This window comes from Fringilla coelebs (assembly GCF_963513975.1).
Source record: "Fringilla coelebs genome assembly, chromosome: 16".
Lineage (NCBI taxonomy): Eukaryota > Metazoa > Chordata > Aves > Passeriformes > Fringillidae > Fringilla > Fringilla coelebs.
Window position 1 is genome coordinate 3,013,506 of NC_140042.1, and position 19,435 is coordinate 3,032,940.

General features: G+C 56.3%; 3 protein-coding genes across 3 annotated transcripts; 1 reads left to right on the top strand and 2 right to left on the bottom strand.

The window, feature by feature from the left end:
• Positions 1 to 381: 381 nt before the first annotated feature.
• Positions 382 to 2,527, bottom strand: BUD31 (BUD31 homolog). The gene is made up of 5 exons (XM_084216491.1): positions 2,407 to 2,527; positions 1,852 to 2,004; positions 1,292 to 1,414; positions 959 to 1,125; positions 382 to 654 (listed from the first exon to the last, which is right to left on the bottom strand). The coding sequence occupies exons 2-5, from the start codon at positions 1,943 to 1,945 to the stop codon at positions 604 to 606; spliced, it is 435 nt and encodes a 144-aa protein (XP_084072617.1). The 5' UTR covers positions 1,946 to 2,004; positions 2,407 to 2,527; the 3' UTR covers positions 382 to 603.
• Positions 2,528 to 2,624: 97 nt separating this feature from the next.
• PDAP1 (PDGFA associated protein 1) lies at positions 2,625 to 10,321 on the top strand. The gene is made up of 6 exons (XM_084216490.1): positions 2,625 to 2,741; positions 5,797 to 5,888; positions 7,732 to 7,839; positions 8,186 to 8,307; positions 9,205 to 9,356; positions 9,977 to 10,321. Exons 1-6 carry the CDS (start codon positions 2,732 to 2,734, stop codon positions 10,033 to 10,035), a joined length of 543 nt encoding a protein of 180 aa, XP_084072616.1. The 5' UTR covers positions 2,625 to 2,731; the 3' UTR covers positions 10,036 to 10,321.
• A 1,725-nt stretch (positions 10,322 to 12,046) lies between these two features.
• Positions 12,047 to 18,992, bottom strand: ARPC1B (actin related protein 2/3 complex subunit 1B). The gene is made up of 10 exons (XM_084216211.1): positions 18,834 to 18,992; positions 16,417 to 16,490; positions 15,612 to 15,716; positions 14,789 to 15,011; positions 14,382 to 14,489; positions 13,885 to 14,091; positions 13,257 to 13,332; positions 12,978 to 13,174; positions 12,465 to 12,555; positions 12,047 to 12,328 (listed from the first exon to the last, which is right to left on the bottom strand). The coding sequence occupies exons 2-10, from the start codon at positions 16,478 to 16,480 to the stop codon at positions 12,290 to 12,292; spliced, it is 1,110 nt and encodes a 369-aa protein (XP_084072337.1). The 5' UTR covers positions 16,481 to 16,490; positions 18,834 to 18,992; the 3' UTR covers positions 12,047 to 12,289.
• Between the last annotated feature and the right edge of the window lie 443 nt (positions 18,993 to 19,435).

Genomic DNA, 19,435 nt, shown 5'->3' on the forward strand with positions numbered 1-19,435 from the left:
GATGGGCTGTAGTTTACCAAACCCTGTGCAAAACAAGGAAGAAGGAAAATCAGATTTAACAGGGGTTTAGCTCAGTGATGGTTTTGTCTGTGTCCTGTCACTTCACATGTGACTTCTAAATCTCTAGACTGCTGACATTCTTGAAGGGATCTGTGCATTAATCCAAGTTACAGACCTCAGCAGAGAATTCCAGTGAAATGCAGCTTCCATCTGCAGGTGGTCAGGGAAGAACTCAAGAATGTACATTTGGGAACTATTTCCTTTCCACACAGCCTTTTAAACTGACTTAGTTGAGAAAAAACCCAGAGCAGCTCACAATGTAGAGAACAACCTTCAAGGAGAAGAGGGGCACAGGAATGTTTCACCAGATGATCACAGCACTCTCTCAGGAAGGCAAGCTTTATTTTAAAATAAATGGCTACACAAAACCCTACTCCAAAGCACCCCCCATTTATGCATGATCCAGGTGATCATGCTGATGCTTTAATTTAATACAGAAATAGCCCATCACAGAGAATGGCTGTAATTGCACTCATAGTCCATTGAAGAGGAGGAGGAAGATGTCCCTCAGAGTTCAAAAAACAAGTTTGATGGCAAAAGGCTTCACCCAGAGCAGCCTCTGCATCCACAGTGAGTGCACTCAATGATTCTGCCCTGAAAAACAAACATCAGGAGGGTGTTACAGCCAAGCCACAGCCAGAGCAGCAGGCTCAGACCTCCAGGCAGGGAATGGCTCTGGGTGGGAAGGGTTTCCACAGTCTGGTGTTATTTCCCATACTTTTAACAACCCTAAACGAATGCCAAAGCTGACAGCAACTTCAGCACCAGCTGGACACCAATTCTACCAGCAAAGCCAGAGGAAATGACCAAGAAGAGCAGCACTACTCCCTCTGCTGTCCTCGAGCTGGGAGAAGTCAGAACAACTACTGCAGGGCAGAGGAACAAGCTGGAGACTCACCACTTCCAGCTTGCTTTTGGGGACCCTGCAGATGCAGTTGGTGCCAAAGTTGGTGTCCCGAGTCTGGATGCAGCGCAGGCAGCAGAGGTTCTCGTAGCCCTGCTTCTTCCACTTGGCAATCAGGTTTTTGTCAGCATAGCCCTCCTTGATGCAGTACTCATAGAGCTCTGGGGGGAGCAGACAGTCACAAGTTATCAGGAGATACCAGCTGTAGTAACCAGCAGGTAAAGCCAGGCAGCTGCCAAGCCTTCCCTCCATCCTGATCCCACCAGCTCCCAGTTCAGTTCACAGGTGAACACCTCCCTCACTCCAGTCAGGCCCTGCCCTCCTCACCTCTACTGATTGCTTTCCTCTTGTAGAAGAGATCAAAGATGTAACGTGTTTTCTGGTGGTGGATCCTGAAGATGGGCCAGAGGGACTCCACTTTCCTCTTCCCTTCGTGTGGCTCTGTCTCAGCTGGGAGGGAACACAAACACCAGGTGACCAAGTGCTTCCCTACTCACTTTGCAGTGAACTGTTCCAATAATGTTCATAACTTTAATACATGGCAGGGATAAGACTAAGATTAATGGGAGGAGACTCAAATGAGAGAGACTTGACCTGGAACAGCTCGTTTAGGATATAAAACCAGTGGTAACGGGATGACATGACCCACACTGGGATCGGGGGTGACTTCACCCCACAGGAACTACCACACACACCCATGAGCTTCATCCTTCAACCAGCTGTAACCAAACCTGTGTGCTCCATAACCCCAAAACTAGGGACCAGCATGGCCCAGGATCAACCTGCAGCACCACTGGAAGCGCAGACACAAAAAAGGCCTACCTGTATTCATGAAACAGCTCTTGTGAGCTTGTTTTGGGGTCCCATCCCTGAGAACACCCACTCACCTTCTCTCATCTTCTGGTCCAGCTCATCCAGCGTGGGCTCGATCAGCTCCCAGCCATCCGGGGGAGGCTTCCTGCTCCTCTTCACTTTGGGCATTGCCTCGGCAACGAGAGGGCCAAAGGGCAAGGGGAACTGCCAGCACTCCCTCAGAAACACTGGGAAGGACGGAAGGAAAACAGCTGTCAGATATATTCCGCCAAAGGTTTCTCTGCCCCCTTCCCGTTTTTCACTACAAGGATAAAAATGAGCTTTACGGAGCTTGTGAAAAGCTCTGTGACTGCCGCACGATAACTCAGTTTTTCTTCTCAGCAAAGCGCGGCAGCCACTCCTTCTCCGAGCTGATAACTCCGGCAGATCCCGGTGATGCAGAGGCCGCCGGCCGGGCCCCGACAGCCCCACAGCGGAACCCGGGGCTGGCGGGCTGAGGGGAGGCCGCAGGTCCTGGTTCCGATTCCTGAGCGGACCCCGCTCCCTGTCTCTGATCCCGGTTCCTGTCCCTGATCCCTGTCCCGGTCCCTGTCTCTCTCTCTCTCTCCCCCGGTCCCGGTCCCGCTCACCGCCGCTCCCGTCGTGCCGCCGCCGCCGTCACCCGGGGTCCTCTCGCGGCCGCCCCGCCCGTGGCCGCGCCCCCTGGGCTGCCCTGCGCGCTGCCTGAGCAAAGCGCTGCCCGCCGCCCGCGCCGCCGCCCCGAGAGAGGCGAGAGCCGCCGGGGGGAACCGGCCCCGCTCCGCTGCCCCGGCGGGAGCACCGGCAGGGCGGCGCGGGCAGCGGAGCGGCGGCGGCGCGGCGGGCAGCCCAGCGGCGGGGGCCTGCGCTGGGGGCGGTTCCGGTTCCGGTTCCGGGCGCCGCTCGGGCCGGGGGGGCCGCGCCGCCATCGCCGCGATGCCGAAAGGTGGTGCGGGCCGGGCCGGGCCGGGCGTGCCGCGCCCCCGCGGGGAGCGGCGGCGGGGGGGACACGGGGGACAGAGAGGAGGGGGCTGATGGGGTGTGTGCGCCGCCCCGGCCCCGGCGCGGGCAGGGCTCGTGTTCGCCCCCGGCTGTGCAGATGCCGCGGCGGCTCCGTTCTCCCGCTCTCCCGGCCTTGGGGGAGCCTGCGGGGGTCCCTTTCCCCCTCACCGGCGGCGGACACGGTCCCCGCGCCGCCCCCGCGGCTGTGTTTGCGCTCTGGGGAGGGTCTCGGGTTCCCTCTCCCCCTTCCCGGGGGCTCCGGGGGTGCCTTGCCCGCTCCCGGCCCCCAGAGGCGCCGCGTTCCCCCCGCCCTTCCCGGCGCCGGGCCCGTTCCGAGCCCCGCAGAGCGCCGCGGCGGCGGCAGCTGCAGCCCCTGGGGTGCCCGCGACGCCGGGCTGGGCTCCATGTGCTCCGCTGGGACGGGAGCCCGGCCGGCTCGCCTGGCGCGGGGCGTGGGGCTCACGGAGCCCCGGGGAGGGGGAGCGGCCCCCCGGGGGTACCGGGGGCTGGCGGCCATCCCGGGAGGGGGCTCGGGGCTCCGGAGGCGGCTCTTTGATGTGGGCCGGGCACGCCGCGGTTTGGGTGTTGCGGGGCGGGCAGGGACTTGCTGCTGGTGTGATTCAGGAGCGGCGATGGGGCACGGCCCGGCTGTCACGGCTCGGCAGGAGCCACCAGAACCTTCTCCTCATGCACCATCCGCATAATTGGCTCTCGCCAACCCCGGTCACACACGAGGAAAGCCAGCAGGCATCATTCCTCTTCCCTGCAGTTTGCTCTGCTTTATTTCATCAGCCTTTAGCAGCAAACTGATTCCTCGTTTAGATTTTGTTGAACCATTTCGTTTTGGGTCCATTTGCACGGTGATGGGAGATGGGGCTGAAGCTTTCACATGGTTTTTTGGGAAGGCAAAGAACCATGGCAGGTTATAACCCCATTTTTCATATTTAAATGTCTGCAACTCAGGATTTCCTGCTCTTTAGTTCATTGTACAGATTTTAGTGTTTGATTCAAACCTTTTGCTTTTTGGAAGAAGAGGGTCTTTGGTTGTTTTCCCCCAAGTCAGTGGGAGTTGTTAGTTTGGTTGCAGAAGAGTGGATTTTGGCACTCACTGTTTAATATAAAAGGGAGGTGTATAAAGAAGCTACTAATAAATTTTTACAGGATTTTTTTAAAATTAATTTCCTATTTTCCTCCCCTAATACTTTGATTTTTAAAAGAAGAGATTCCATCAGTATCATTCTATTCTCTTCCATCTAAATTGGGCTGTTTAAAGCTGAATACAAGTGTGTTTGAATGTGGGCCTGCCTGGGCACCACTGGGCTTTGCTGCAGGTGAAATCTGCAGGTGATTCTAATTGAAAAGTGCTTCACAGAGGTGGAAAAGAAGCATTATCCCTGTTTTCAGGTGGGGAAACTGAGGCACAGAGCTGGTCAGTGGCAGCTGTTGGACCAGCTGCCTGTGTCTGGTGTGAGGTTTGGTCTCCCTGTGGGAGCAGAGCCCCATCCCTGCACTGTGGGCTTCATTCTTCCCTTTGCTTCTTTTTAGGCTTTTAATGTAAAATAATTTCTCTTTAGTTGCTTCTCCCCCTTATCAGCAGTGTTTATTTGCAGTAATGAGCAGTTTGTGTTCCTTGGTCCTGAGCCCAGTGTGGAATTCTGGCACAGCTGGGTGAGGAGCCCTGGCCAGGCTGGGAGCACAGTCTGGATATTTGGGGTTGGTGTGTCAGAGATGTCACTGCTGTTCTGTTTGGGTGATGTCCTGTCTCCCCAGGAGCATTCCCATGGCAGATCTCCTTCCAGAGGGTGTCAGTGTTCCCACGTGGGATGGCTGGGAGCAGACAAACAGAAAACACCTGTCTGCCTGCACCTGCCTTTTGGTTGTGCTTAGGGTTGGAGAGCCCATGAGCTTCCCCAGCTCAAGCCAGGGACAAGAATTTGGTCTCTGCACTTCCCTATCTTTTGGAAAAATATCTCAGGAGTTTCTGTAAAGCTTCACAGTGGGGTTTTGGGACAGAACTGAGGCATTGTGAGAGTTTGTCTGTGCTGAGCCAGGAGAATTGGTCAGGAAATGTTGGAGAAAAATCTCTTAAGGCTCCCAGTGCTTCCCAGCCCAACAGCAGACAGAGAGCAGATCTCCCATGGATCCCACACAGTGCCAGGGAGGGAGGGATGATCCCTCATCCCTTCCCATCCCTGTAAGGTTCCCATGCCCTTGGCAGGTGAAATGGGGAGGATTGGAGAGATCCAGTGTTTCCTGCTCCTTCCATGGCACTTCAGGCCTGCTGCAGTGGCACAGAGCTGCCTTGCCAGAGGTGTTTGCTTTGTGCCAGTCTCCCTCACTCAGGGCTGTGGAGTGGCTCTATCCAACTTGCTTCCCAGTTCTTTGGGCTGGAAGAACATAACCAGAGCAGTGGCTTGAGGGGAGCATTAATGGCTTCAGCAGTTCATTAATCAACAGAATTTGGAACTTGGGGCAGTGCCAGCCACACTGACTCCTCTTCTTGGATCCTAGAGCTTGTTTTTATTTTTCCTAATAAAGCAGTAAAACTGGAGGCTCCTTTTAGGACTTCTTCAGCTCCCATTGTAATTCCCAAAGCTTTTGTCCAATTAGCTTCCTATTTTTCCTGGCACAGTGGGAGTGGTTAAGGAGCCAAGCTTGTTGGAATGTTGGTTGTAACCACAGGAACACACTGTGATTCCTCTTGTGCAGGAAACTGGGATCTGCTGTGGGACTGAGCACCCCTTGCCAGCCTGGGAAGGGAATTGGAGAGGCACAGGCAGGGAAGGGTGATATCAATAATCCCAATTCTCTGTGCATCTCACCTAAAAATCTTGGAGCATTTCACCAAGTTCACTGGGGAGTTTTGTTGTTTAGGGTCTATCAGAGGAGCTATTTTGGTTTGTCCTGTCCACACCTAAAATCCAGAGGGTGCTGCAGGAGGAGCAGACCTTTCTGGAAGTTGCCACTAAACCATTTGTTATTTTTATTGTTTTGTGCAGGTAGAAAAGGAGGCCACAAAGGCCGAGCAAGGCAGTACACAAGTCCTGAGGAGATTGATGCCCAGCTCCAAGCAGAAAAGCAAAAGGCAAGGGTATGTGTTTGCTCCTTTGTGTGTTTTCTGTCCTTATTCCTGCCTTATCCAGCCTGGTTTTCACTGCTCAGGAACAATGGCAGCTTAGCCAAGTGCTGCAGATCATTCCAGCAGGGATCACAGCATGGATCCCAAATATCTCCAGCTGGGGAGACTCCAGGGTGTCACCCAGTCTGGTTCCTGCGGCCTGGGAGACCACCCAGGGCAGCACTGGAAGGTTAAAGGACAAGGAGCTGATTGCACAGCAGCTCTGAAGATCTTTTCTCTCCATATTTTATCATTTGAGTCTCCAGTGTCAGCTCATTTTTTGTCCATGTTCTGCAGTTTGGCTTTGGAGGGCAAGGGCCTCATCTTGACGTGTTACTGTACATTGAAATGATTGTATTTGCCCTCTTTCTATCATAGATTTATGGACCAAACTCCTCTGACTTCTTCCTGGACACAAGATTTTCTTGTTAGCCTCTGCTTTGTAGGAAGAGATAAGAGTTTTCTGTTCTGGGGCCTCTTTTGGTTGTGTTTCTGTGCCCCAGCATTGGACTGTAACAGCTCCCCCCACTCCCACCACAGCCTGACTGCTGTCATGAAAGCCTTGGCTGCATCTTGGGGCTCTTGCTCTCTTTATTGCCAACTTATCACAGCTCTGGTGGCACTCTGATATTTTTCTGTGACTTTCTGAAAGTGTTGCCTCAGCCCAAATACACAGTTCCAGCTGAGGCCTCCCAGCACTGACCACAGGAGAATAATTACACCCCATATAGGAAATCCTGGTGAATACCTCTGAGATGACTCTCTCAAGTAGCTCTGAGCCATAGTGTTGAGTCCTTTTTAATGTTTTGCCCAGCTGGAACTCGAGATGATTGTTTGGTTTGCTGCTTAGCCACATATTCCAGCTTCGTGTTGGATTTCTTTTTCCAAACTGTAACTCCTCTTGGTTAGTTTCTGATTCCACCTTCTTGGTTTCATGCCATATTTCCAAATTCTGAAACCACTGATGAGTCTCGTCCTGTTTTCCAAAATAATTCCAACTCCTACCAGTGTGATGTCATTCACAAACTGTGTAAGTGTTCTCTGCTTCCATGTTGTTAATAAAAATACTGACTGGAAGTGGAACAGAAAAACAGGACCCAGTTGTAATGTGTGTCATGTTTCACAGCAAACCAGAGAACTGCTCTTTGAGAAGGATTTATTTCTTGTGATAATCCATATCACATAGTGATGGTTGCATCTAACACTGATACATTAAGGAAAGCTTTAAAAACCCCCTACAATTAGCAGAATTACTCCTCTTACTGTTCCTTGCTCATCCACTTTGCTGGTTGCTTGATGAGAGATGTTGGTAGTGTAACACAAACTGTTCACACCCATGCTGATTCTTCTTATGATTCAGAAATTAATTCCCAGGTTCTGACTGGTGGAAGCTGTGCTAAAAAGGCTGTAATTCCTTGGATAATAATGTTCAGGTTGATGGGTGTCAATTTTCTCCTCTAGGTGTTTTTGTTTATCCACACCCAGGATAAGCTCTAAGCTGCATCCATGGAGTTTCCAGTCTCCAAGGTAGTGTGTATTGGAAACCCAGGCCAAAATTGTTCTGGAGAGCTTTGATTTGGGGAAAGTAACGTTCCAGTGGTGTCTTTCATAGTCATTTTCCTGTTAGAGGGAGCAGCAGAGTTGTTTGGAGGTGATGCTGTTGCTGAGGAGGAGCCCTCATTCTGTGACAGACCCTCTTGGTGGTACAAGACTACATCAGGAGCACCAGTGCTCAGAGCTGACTCATCCCTCCAAAATCTCATTTAAGAGCTGGGTGTGGGGTTTTTGGTGACATACATTTCTTCTGATTTTGTAGGAAGAGGAGGAGCAAGAAGAAGGAGGTGAAGGAGCAACAGGGGACCCTAAAAAGGAGAAGAAATCTTTAGATTCAGATGAGAGTGATGAAGATGATGAGGATTATCAGGTACTGCATCTCAGGGCACTTAATGCACCTATTACTTGGGCTGGGGGGAGATGCACACTCTGAATTCTGAGCAGAGCCACCTGGAGTGCATTTTTTATAGAGCTACTTTTAGAAACCAAAAAATGCTCACTTTACATGAGAACTTGTGAACATTTACCCATGAAATACAACGGCAACAAGATTTTTAAAAAGGCTGAAGGTGCCTTGATTCATAAATGGTTTTACTGCCTTGTAGTCAGATCTTGCCTTGTGCTTTTGGGGTGCTTTGCAGTGTGTTTGGGGAGCTCTGGTACAGCAGAGTTGGGTGTGAGAGCTCCTCAAGCTCCCTCTTGTTCTCGACCCGCAGCAAAAGCGCAAAGGAGTGGAGGGGTTGATAGACATAGAGAACCCCAACCGTGTCATTCAGACAACCAAAAAAGTCACTCAGCTGGACCTGGATGGACCCAAGGAGCTCTCACGACGAGAGAGGTGAGTGTTCCCTGCTCACCCTGGAATTTCACCCTGGCACTTGATGCAGGGAGCTGTTTCCCCTGCTCTGTGTCTGTGTTTCAGGGAGGCCCTAAAAGGGTGTTGGTGCCTAAAGCAGGCACTGAGCAGCAGCAGACTGGCTCACTGTGCTTCAAAATGTGGTTCCTTAGAAACTTCACAGGAGTTGTCTGTCCTCTAGGAGCAGCAGTGGCTACCCTGGAGCCAGGCAGCCTGCCCTGGTGCTCTGAGAGAAAGGGATTTAGGCCATTCCTTTCCTAAGGTTATTTGCCAAAAATCAGATCTAACAGAAACCCTGAAATCATATTGCTGTGAAAGGGATTTAGACCATTCCTTTCCTGAAGTTTTATGCTAAAAATCAGAACAGAAATCCATTAAGCAGAGGTCACTTTGGATCCACTTTAATCCTGCTGCAGAAGGTGCTCTAGTGACAGGTAGTATTTTCCCAGATTCCAGATATTGTGGTGAAATTTTTATCTGGCCACATTAATTACCTGAAAACCAAAGTTTAATCTTCTAGTTTCATTTAGCAATGGTGAGGTTTGGAAGGGAAGGTTTAATCTTTTTGATTTGGGATAGACTGCTTCAGCAGAAGGACACCTTTGAGGGCAAGGCTGGGAAAAACATGTCACAATTCTTGTGATGTGGGGCTAATTCATTTGACCTCCTTGTGTGTCCATGTCCTTACTTAGCTGAAGGAAGGTAGAAATAATCTCTCACCTCTCCCCTGTTCAAACCCTGCAAATAAACAGAACCTGTGCTTGAAAACTGGTGAAGGACCCCCAGTTTTGGGTTTTTTTCTGGCTGGAAGGCCCCACTCTGCCTCTTCCTGTGGGCTTGCCTGGATACTCTGGTGACTGGTGTGTTTCCTTTGGGCAGAGAGGAAATAGAGAAGCAAAAGGCAAAAGAAAGATACATGAAAATGCACCTAGCTGGGAAAACAGAGCAAGCCAAGGCAGACCTTGCCCGATTAGCCATCATTCGGAAGCAAAGGGAAGAAGCTGCCAGAAAGAAAGAAGAAGAAAGAAAAGGTTAGAAAATAATTAATAATTTTCTCCTTCCTCTCCATGCTGTGTCTGCAGTGGCACACATCACTCATCTGAGCCTGTGTGGTGTTGCTGAGTGTCATCAACTCCCCTCAGCAAAGCCAGGCTTGGCTGTTTCACTCTCATAAAGCTCTTGCTTTATAAACAAGAACTTGGACACTGGAGCAGGGAAAGAGAGAAGGGAATTGCCCTTGATATCCATCTTGTCCCCTGACTCCCAGGCAATGCTGGCTCCAGTTTGGGGGTTTAGCAGGCTCCTTGTGCTGGGTGATTTGTCTGCTTTGCATGTGGGGATCCAAACTGCCCAGGGAGTTCCAGCAGTCCTTCCTTTCCTGGCCTTTCCCGGGGAGGTGTGAACCAGCAGTCTGAACACAGCTCCTTGGTGGCTTCCACAGAGAAATTTGGGCATCAGGGTGATTTGTGGACACCTGGATGGAAAGGGAACATCAAGAGTGTCAGTGCCTCTTACCTCTAAGGAATTGGTGGGAAGGGTGGGATTTTTCCATTACCCAACTGGCAGGATTCTGATCCCTGGGGCTGCCAAAACACCCCCAGTCCCTGATGTGCCCCATGAAATGATGAAACTCTGTTGTTCTCCTCCCCAGCAAAAGACGAAGCGGCCATGGCAGGTAAAAGACTGCAGTCACTATCCCTTAACAAGTAAGCACAGGCCATGCAAGAGGAGGAAACACCAGGGAACTGTGCCTGGTCCTGCCAGGAGCTCTGCCTTCCATCGCTGCCACGCAGGGCATCCTGCAGCATTGACCTCACCTCCACCTCCAAGAGACACTGACGATGTGTTTGTCCTCATCCTGGCACAGATTTCCATTTGGGGTTAGGGGCAGCTGCTCTCTGCAGTGCAGAGCTGTGCTGGACAGCAATTCCCTGTAACAGTTTGGAAACATGAATGTTTTTGCTGTTTTTAGGATCAAGAACTCGTAGACGGTGGGAGGGGGGCAGGGTGGGAGGGAGCTGTGTGGGAGGGGAGGTGCTTCAAATACTAGATTGCAAGAAAATAGATTGTGGGGTCGTTTTGGGGTGGGGCATGGGGTGGGGAACTGACTTGGTATGAAATCCCAAAGGATAATGTATCTGAGGAATCCAGTTGGCAAAGAGCCCATCAAATTTTGCTGCAGGGCGTTGCAGTATAAGCTGGGAGCCTGACTTCATGGACATCTGGAGTGCCGTTCCTTCCTGGATTCATCCCTCCTTTCTTGCAGCCAGTCTCCCCTTTTCCCTCCTCTTCATTTTCTTTTTCTCCTCCTTATTAGGGATAGTGCCAGTTTTTAACCACATCATCCTTTGTTTAAAGGAGAGAAACAAACAACATTTATTGTGTCAGATCCAGATGGAAAAAAAAAACTAAAAGCAAAAAAAAAAAAAAGTGATCAAGTTTAAAAACCACCAAGAGAACTTGTATATTTGGCTGATTAAACTGTAAGTTATCAGAACTGCTGTGGCCTCGTGTGTGTGTGAAGGGCACAGCTGGGGGGTCCTGGGGGAGGCTCAGCTGCACTTGGGGGCCGCTGGTTGTGGTGTGGGGTTTGTCAGCACACACAGCCTGGAGGGAAAAAGCTTTTCCTGCTGATTCTGATGGATGCCTTGCACAATCTGTTTACCACGGTGGAGGAAACAATTTCCCTCAGGCCCTGTCTGGCCTGGTCCCCTGTCAGAAGGGCAGTCACTGCACTGTCACCAGCCTGCTGTGCCCAGGGGGTCTGGGAGCCCTGCTGCCAGCCTGTTCAGGGACACCAGTGCTTCCCAGACTTCCCAAAGGCTGCACATCCAGCCCCAGGGCTTGGGGCACTGCAAGTCACTGGGAGAGGGGTTGCAGCTGTGGAGATGAAGGGTGACAAACAGGATTTGTTCCGTGTCACCCTGGCCGTGCCTGGCTGCAGGGACTTGGGCACAAGGGTGTGACAAGGACTGCCCCAGGGGCTGTCACCATGAGCTGCTGGCTCCAACCACAGCTCAGACCAAGCCAAGGTTTGGGATAGGGAATGCTCTCAGGGAGCTTTGGAAGATGAGCAAGTGCTGGCAGGAGAGGTGCCTGTGCTGTCAGCTCCAGGAGGGAGGAGCTGGTGCGGTGGGGACAGCCTGACATGGGACATTTGGGTGATCCTTGGAGCACAGGGAGGTGGATGGGGCAGGACAGGGGGAGGTTTTGGGCTGATGCTGGGATGGAGCAGGACACGAGCTGCAGGGGAGATGGTTGAGGATTGTGAACACAAGGAAAGGGGTGGAAAAATCTCCACATAACAGCTCACACTAACTGAGGGCTGGAGCAGAAGTCAAATGTCACTGTCCCTCTGGCAGCCAGTGCTCCCTTCCGAGGCCATGGGAAGGTGCAGGATTAGCTGCAGCCCAAGGTCTCTGAGCTGGCTCCAGGTTTGGGAATTGCCCACCTGACAGGACTTTACCAGGGAACTCAGAGAATGTGCTCCCTGGCAACTTCCAGCCTCTGCCCTCCAATTTCCTAACACCAATCCTGGTTTGGAACGGTGCTGAAGCAGGGAACAGAAAAGTGACATTCCCCTGATCCCCACAATCCCAATTCCCCCTCAGCACTGGTGGCAGAAAGGATGTGACCACCTGTGGCACAGCACTGTGATCTGCCCTGATCACACCTGTGTTAGCACTGAACTTGCACACAAGTGCAAAAAACCCCATTTTGATTTATTCAGGAAAATCCTTTATTTGCTATTTCTCCAAGCAATGTATGACCAGCATCGGGAAGGAAGGTAACAAAAATGGTAAGAAAAATTGAGGTTTTTTTTCTGGAAGCAGCCACCAGGGCTGGCTGGCAGCGGGGACAGGCACTGGTGGCATTGTGGCACGGGGTAGGGGGGCAGAGGGCAGCAGGCAGGGGGCAGAGCAGGGGCAGCTGGAAGCTGGGATGCCCTTCCCGAGTGGCTCCTTCATTTGATCTTGAGATCCTTCAGCGCTGACTCCAGGCTCTGGAATGAAACAGGAGGGTGTTCAGCAGCTCATGGCCTCCCAAAGAAACTGGAGGGGTCTGGGGAGCTGAAGGGGGGAACTGGGATGGTTCAGTGCTGGTACTCCCAGCCTGAGGGGTCCACGGGGATTCCTTACCTTGACATCCCAGATGCTCATGCCCCCGTCCATCCCCGTGGTGCAGAACTGGGAGCACTTGTCCTTCCCACCAGTCAGCACTGAGATCTGGCTGTGGGTGCAAAGAGGGAGCAGGAATCAGTCCCAGGGCTGAGCCCTTAGGGGTGGGAATGGGGCTGGACCCCTTCATCTCCCCCAGTGCAGGAAGGCATTGGGGATAGGCGGGGATAACCAGGGATGCTCCAAGGATGCTCCAGGACCGTCCCAGCTTTTGGGACCTCTCTATCTCCCCTTCCCACATGCAAAGATTCTTTGGGGATACCCTGGGAAACTCAGGGATACCCAGGGCTGTCACAGCTCCTGGTGCTGGAGCCTCAGTCTCTCCCTCCCACTTGCAGGGATGTCCAGGGATATTCTGGGGATATCCAAGGATGCCCCAGGGCTGTCCCAGCTCCTGGGCTGGACAGCAGCACACCCAGGAGATGCTCAGGGATCATCAACCCCGAGGTGGCCCCAGGCCTGCCCAGGCCCCACCTGATGCTGTTCTTGTGCAGGGTGTCCAGGGTGGCGTTGGCCGTGTCCGAGCTCGCTTTCTTGTCCAGGTTCTGGAAGCGCTCGCGGGCGGTCAGGCCGCGCTGGGAGCTCTGCTTGGGGACGTCCAGCTTCCCCCCGAAGGTCAGGGCACCCTGGCTCTCCTCGTAGGTGAACAGCATCGGGCAGCAGTCGTGGCCCTGGGGAACAAACCTGCCCTGCTCAGCACCCCCTGGCCGGCTCCAGCCACGGCTCCCAGCCCGTGTCCCTGCCCGTACTCACCGCGGCCACCAGGCTGTTCTCGGTGATGAAGGTGACAGCCAGCAGGGGCAGCGTCTCGGTGCACAGGGAGGCAACGCTGCGAGGCGTGAAACATGAGCTGAGCTTCAGCCTCAGTGCTGAGACTGGCACAGCTCATCACACGGGTGGAACCCACAAGGTGTGATCTGGGGACGTTCCAGGGGTGTCCCAGGTCCTGGGGCTGAGCTCTCTGTGTCCTACACCCGTGTACAGGGATGCTCAGGGGATACCCAGGGATGGTCAGAGATACTCCAGGGATGCTCAGGGATGGTCATAGATACTCAGAGATACCCAGGGCTACTCCAGGGCTATTCCCAGCTCCTGAGGCTGAACCCCTCTACCTCCCCCACACAAGTACAGAGATGCTCAGAGGATACTCACAGATGCCCAGGGATGTTTCAGGGATATTCTAGGGCTAACCCAGTTCCTGGGGCTGAACCCTTCCATCTCCCCCACCCATGCGCAGGAACACTCTGGGATTGCTCTCGGCCCAACCCAACCCAGATACCTCCATCCCCACGCTGGTTTGGGGGTCAAGCCCTGCTGCCACCCCCAGCACAGCCTCCCCCCCAGTCCCCCCGAGCCCCCTCCTGTCCCCAGCCCTGCTTACGCCATCTTCTTGCCCGCATCAGCGAGGCACAGGGTGCTGTCGTGGCTGACCCAGGCCACGCGGGAGCCGCTGGCCGAGAAGCAGATGCTGTGCACCCACCCACAGCTGCTGCTCGACTCGAACATCAGCTCCCCAAAGGGCATCTTGGAGCCCCAGGGCGTGGGGCTGGGCCGCTCCTCCACCTCCTTGATGTAGGCTGAGAAGATCCTGGGAGGAGGAGAGCCTTGCATGTGTCCCCTGGATGCAGGACCTGTGCCACCCTCATCCCTGCCCCTTGCCTCAATTGTGTGACTCAGTTTCCTTGGCAGAGCCTGTGGGGTGCCCCCCTATCTCCCATGGGTGCTGTACCCCTGGGATGGTCCCCAGCCCTCCCTGCATCTCCCCTGTGCTCCGTTCCCTGACCCAAACAGCACCTGGGGTGAAGCCTGCCCCCCAACCCATCCTTGGGGATCCCCCTGCATTGGGCCCCCCCCAGTCACCCAGCCCCTGCTCCTCACCTGCACTTGAAGTCACAGGAGCCAGCAGCCAGGAGGACGTTGTTGGGGTGCCAGTCCAGGCTGAGCACCGTTGAGCGGATGGGCTTCTTGATGTGCTTGCAAACCCACCTGTGTGGAGAGGGGGTGGCAGCAGAGGGGCAGCATCACCATCCCCAGAGCTCCCCTGGGATTTTGGGGAGCTGGCTGATGTTGGTCAGGGCTCCAAGTGCACCAGGAACTACCCTGGGCCACCATCCTGCAGTAGCAGCTTGGGCACGGAGAGTCCATCCCTCCATTTCCCCATCTGTCTCCACCTCTAGCTCCTCCAGTCTCTTATTTCCCAATCCATCCATCCATCCATCCATCCATCCATCCATCCATCCATCCATCCCCCTCTTTTCCCCTCAGAGACCCACCCAGAGCCTCACCAGTCGTTCTCCTGCTCGAAGTAGCAGATGGAGATGAGGCGGGAGCCGCTGCCCACGGCGAATTTGTTCTCCCTGGGGCTCCACTTGACGCAGCGGGCGGCGCGGTTGATGCGCAGGATGACCAGGGTGGGCTTCCAGACGTTGCCCTTGAGGGTCCACACGTAGGCGTTGCGGTCAGTGCCGCACGTCACCAGCCGGTTGCTCTCGGGGGCCCAGTCGATGCCTGGAAGGCAGAGGGGGATGATGGTGGCCCATGGTGGCCCGTGGTGGCCCAGGGAGCCCCAGGAATGGCCCTGGTGGCACTCAGGGCTGGGGGTGTCTGCAGGCGTGGTGGTTCTGGGTGGTCTCTGCTCCGCAGCTCCTCTTTGCCCCACGCCGTCCTTCCCACCTCAAAGCATTCCATGTCAACCCATCCCACCCTGCCTCTCTCATCCATCCCATCCCATCCCATGCCTCCCACACCATTCCATTCCATCCCAACCCATCTCTCCTATATATCCATCACCCATCCATCCCTCATTCCACCCTACCCCATCCCTTCCCTTCCCATCCATCCCACACCATCCCAATCCATCTCGCCCGTTTCTCCCATCCATCATGTCCCTTCCCATCCCTCTCTTCCTCATTCCCTCCACCTCATCCCTCTCCATCTCTCCCATCCCATCCATCCCACCCCTGGCTGCCTTCAGCTGGACACAACCTGCTCCATTCTCCTCCAACCCTGCACAACCCCCCTCCACTGGGTGCCAGTGCCACGAGCAGGGCTGGGAGCAGCTCTGGGACACCCTCCGTGTCCCTGTCCCCTCTGCCAGCCAGGACTCACCTGTCACCTGCCCGTTGTGCTCCTTCAGCTCGTGGACTTTGCTCCACTTGGCCCCATCCTTGCGGTAGATGTGAACCTCGTGGTTGTTGGGGCACAGGGCGATCTCTGGGGGTGACAGTGGCCAGGACAAAGCCCTCCCCTGGGTCACAGGCTCTGCAGGGCCAACCTGCACCCACCCACCCCCCCCTTCCTGGGCCCCAGGTCCCCACTGAGCCCCAGCTACCTTGGGGGGGGGCGGGGGGTCCCACCAAGCCCCCCAGCCCTGCTCCTGCAGTGCCTTGCTGCTGCAAATTGTCCCAACGGGAAGGGAGACCCCCACACCCCCAGCCCAGGGTCATCCCTTCCCTACAGCGTGGTCCCATGGGGCTGGGGGGCTGGAACAGGACAGGATGGGATAAGATGAGATGGAGCAGGACGGCCGGGGGTGCACAGCTCCCAAATCCAGCCCCATCCCGCCCCGCCTGCCCGGCTCTCGGCCGCAGCACAGAAAGCTCTTTTTGTTCTCCCACATCCCCCGGGCCGCGCTCGGGAAATGCCATCGCCCGTGAATCACCCGGCTCCGCTCCGCGTCCCTCCCTCCCTGCCGCTGCCTCCGGGCCGGACGCTGCGCTGGCACCCCCGTGCCAGGCTCTGTCCCGCACTGGCACCGGGGCACACCGGGATGTGCTGTCCCAGCCCCAAACCCGCCCGCGGCAGGATCTGCTCTCCCCAGCCCTGCCCTGCCCCGCCCCGGAGCATCGCCCGCCACCGGGATGTGGAGCCTGGGGATCCCCCGGGAATTTCGGGGTGCCCCAGGCGTACTCACGGGTGCGGTCCTTGTTCCAGGCGTGGCAGCTGATGGGCTCCAGCAGGAAGCTGTGGTAGGCCATGGCTCACGGGCTGGGGACAGGGAGAGACCCCCAGGCTGTCAGGACACGCTGCTGCAGCCACAGGGATGAGACCCCAGCCCCACAGAATGATCCTTCCCACTGGGATCAGCCCTGTGTTGCAGCCCACCATGTCTCTGCTCTGCCGGGGAGAGGGTTCTCCTGAGCATCTCCAAGCTCAGAAACTGTCCATGTCCAGGAACTTCTAAACCCTGCTGTCACCCTGCTCCAGCTGGCCGGAACGTGCTGGGCAGGAGCTGGCTGGGCACACAGGGACCCTGGTGCCAGCAGCCCCATGTGCAGCCCTGGGGTCCCACCACGGGCAGCACCTCCTCTCCCCACCCCAACAGGGCCGGATCCACTCCCTCCTTCCACACCTCTCATTTAAGAAGAGCCAAAGCCCCGCGGGGGCACTTCCATCCCATCAGGGCTCAGCCCTCAGGACTGATGCCTGCTCCTGGCTGAACTCCCACCATTCCTGCTGGTCCCCAGCTGCCACGGGATGCAGCAGTTTGCCCCAAAAAACCCCTCCAGGTGCCACGGGAGTGGGAAGGGCTCCGAGCAGCATCGCAGCCCCTTGGCCATCCGGCCCAGGGAGGCAGGGATGGAGGGAAACACCTTGCCAGGGCGTGGCTGGCGACAGGAATTACTCACAGCCTGTTCTCGGCTATTTTGGGAACTCCCTGAACACGTCCCGTTTTCTTTGGCAGCTAAAAACGTTACAGGGGGAAGGAAAAAAAGTCCTTCGTAGCAAAGCTCCATCCCTGGGCTGGGGACAAGAAAATCTGAGGAGCTCCATCAGCTGCCTTCTGCATGTGGAGAAATTCCAGGGCTGATGCAGGACAGCCCTGCCAAGGACATGAGCACGGATGAGGAGGCAGCTGCCCTATCCAGCCCCACCGATCCCCTGGGATGCAGCACAGGGTGTCCCAAGGAGGGAACAAAGCTGCTGCTGCCACCAGGGGCCTCTCCCTCGAGCCCGTGAGGATGGAGCAGCACCACGAGGGAAGGACAAAACCATCAGCGCCAGGCACATTGCAAGAGATCAGGAGAGGAAAAATGTGAAAAAGGGATTTGGCTGAAATGGGCACCCGGCTCAAAGGGCTCCCTGCAGGAGGGATGGGAGGCAGGACACACCGAGATGTGTTCTGGCTTCAACGCTAAGAAAACAGCAATTTTTTTTTTCCAGGTAATTTGGGAGCTCAGAGGCATTAACCCTCCTCGCTGGGGTCCCTGCTGCTCCCTTGCTGAGCGCCACCCCGAAGGGACGAGCTCAGCGGGAAGGAGCGAGGGCTGCGAGGGCCGCTCCCGGCAGCGGGCGGTGTTTTCATTTCCCCTCGGCCCCTTTAGAGCCCGTTCCCCGCTGGCTGAGCCCTGCCCCGCCCGGGAGCGACCCAGGGCGGCTCGGCAGCCCCTTCCCCAGCTGGGAAGAGCATCAGAGGAGCTACGGTTACATCCCCCACCGCACCGCCCCAACCCAGGGGCTCTTGAGGGAGGAAAATGGGAATTTTCCGAAGGCCAGACAGGGCGGGATTGGGAGCTGGAACAGCTCCGTTATCTCCCCGGCCAGTCCAAGCAGTTCGGAAACATCCTCGGAGGAGATAACCAAACCTTGGCAGAGCCGAGGGCCGGGGGCTCCTCCCAGTCCCGGGAGGAAGCCACACACCAGAGGAGCTGGAGTTTGGGTTTTACGAGGCTGGCGGAGTGGGGGGGAGGAGGGTTTGCACCCAGTGAGGATCCTGCTGGGAGCTGGGACCCCCTGAAACTGTCCCCGGAAACTGTGGGGGACCCCTGCACCACCAGGACCCCAACACCGACCCCCGGAGCCCCTCTGCTCCCTGCGGCAGCTGAAGGTGTCACCCCCTGCTCCTGCCAGCCAGGCTGGGGACACCCGTCCTCAGAGCCCAGAGATGCTGGGGTGCCCCATGAGCCAGCCTGGCCCTGGGGGACATCCCCGTCCCAGGGCAAGGAGGGCGGCCCTGATCCTCCTCTTCCTCGCACCGGGCGAAGCGGGAAGCAGCTGATTGCCGAGGAGGGGAGGACAGATCGCGGCAGCTCTGTCTCTGCCGGCACCGACCCCGAGGGGACCCCCCCCAGGAGGACTCTTTCCACCCCCCAGAGCTGTCAGACCGCCGGCAAGATAAAAAACACTCCAACTTGCTGACAAAGCTGCGAAAAAAGCCCAAAACATCCGAAACGCAGAGACGACGATACTGGCAGGGGGCAAGGGGCCGCCTGCACCCCCCTGACCCCAGCCCGGGGGGACCCCCCGAACAGGGTGTGAGCGCCGGGAGCGGTGACAGCCGCAGCCCCACGGGACAGCCCCGGCCCCGGCGGGTGGCAGAGCCCTCCTTACCTTGCCGGGCAGCGCGGGCTGGGCTCGGTTCCTGGACGGCGGGGCTCGTTCATGGACTCTGGGCAGTCGACACGAACGGAGCCCGGAGCGAGCGGCGGGAGCTGTGCCTGGCCCGCCGAGGCAGCCCGACTTCCCTTTTCCTCTCCGAGAAATGCAACCACTTCCTTACGTGGGCGTTGGGGGAGCGGAGCAGCTCTGCGGCCGCCCTGCCCCTGTGCCTGCGGCCAGGCCGCTCCGGCACCGCCGCACGGGGACGGGCCCCGGCCCCGGGATGCTCCCGGCCGCTCGCTGGGACGAGGGCAGCTCGCCCTGGGCGCTCCAGGGGAGGATAGAGCCAGGAGAACAGAAGGGAAGGATCCCCGCCGGCTCCCTCTGGCAGCGGGTGTTGTTCACCCCCGGCCCCTGATGAGTTTTCAGAGGGATGGGGACTCCCCGATGCCGGTGCTGACCCCCGCCAGGGAACAGCCGTGCCCGGAACCCACCCGGGGCGAGACGCCCGTCGGCATCGCCTCCCACGGCCGGGGAGAGCCGCAGGAGCCCGCGGAGCCGGGATCCGACCGCCCTCGGCAGCAGCTGCTGCTGGTTCCTGCATCCCACAGAGC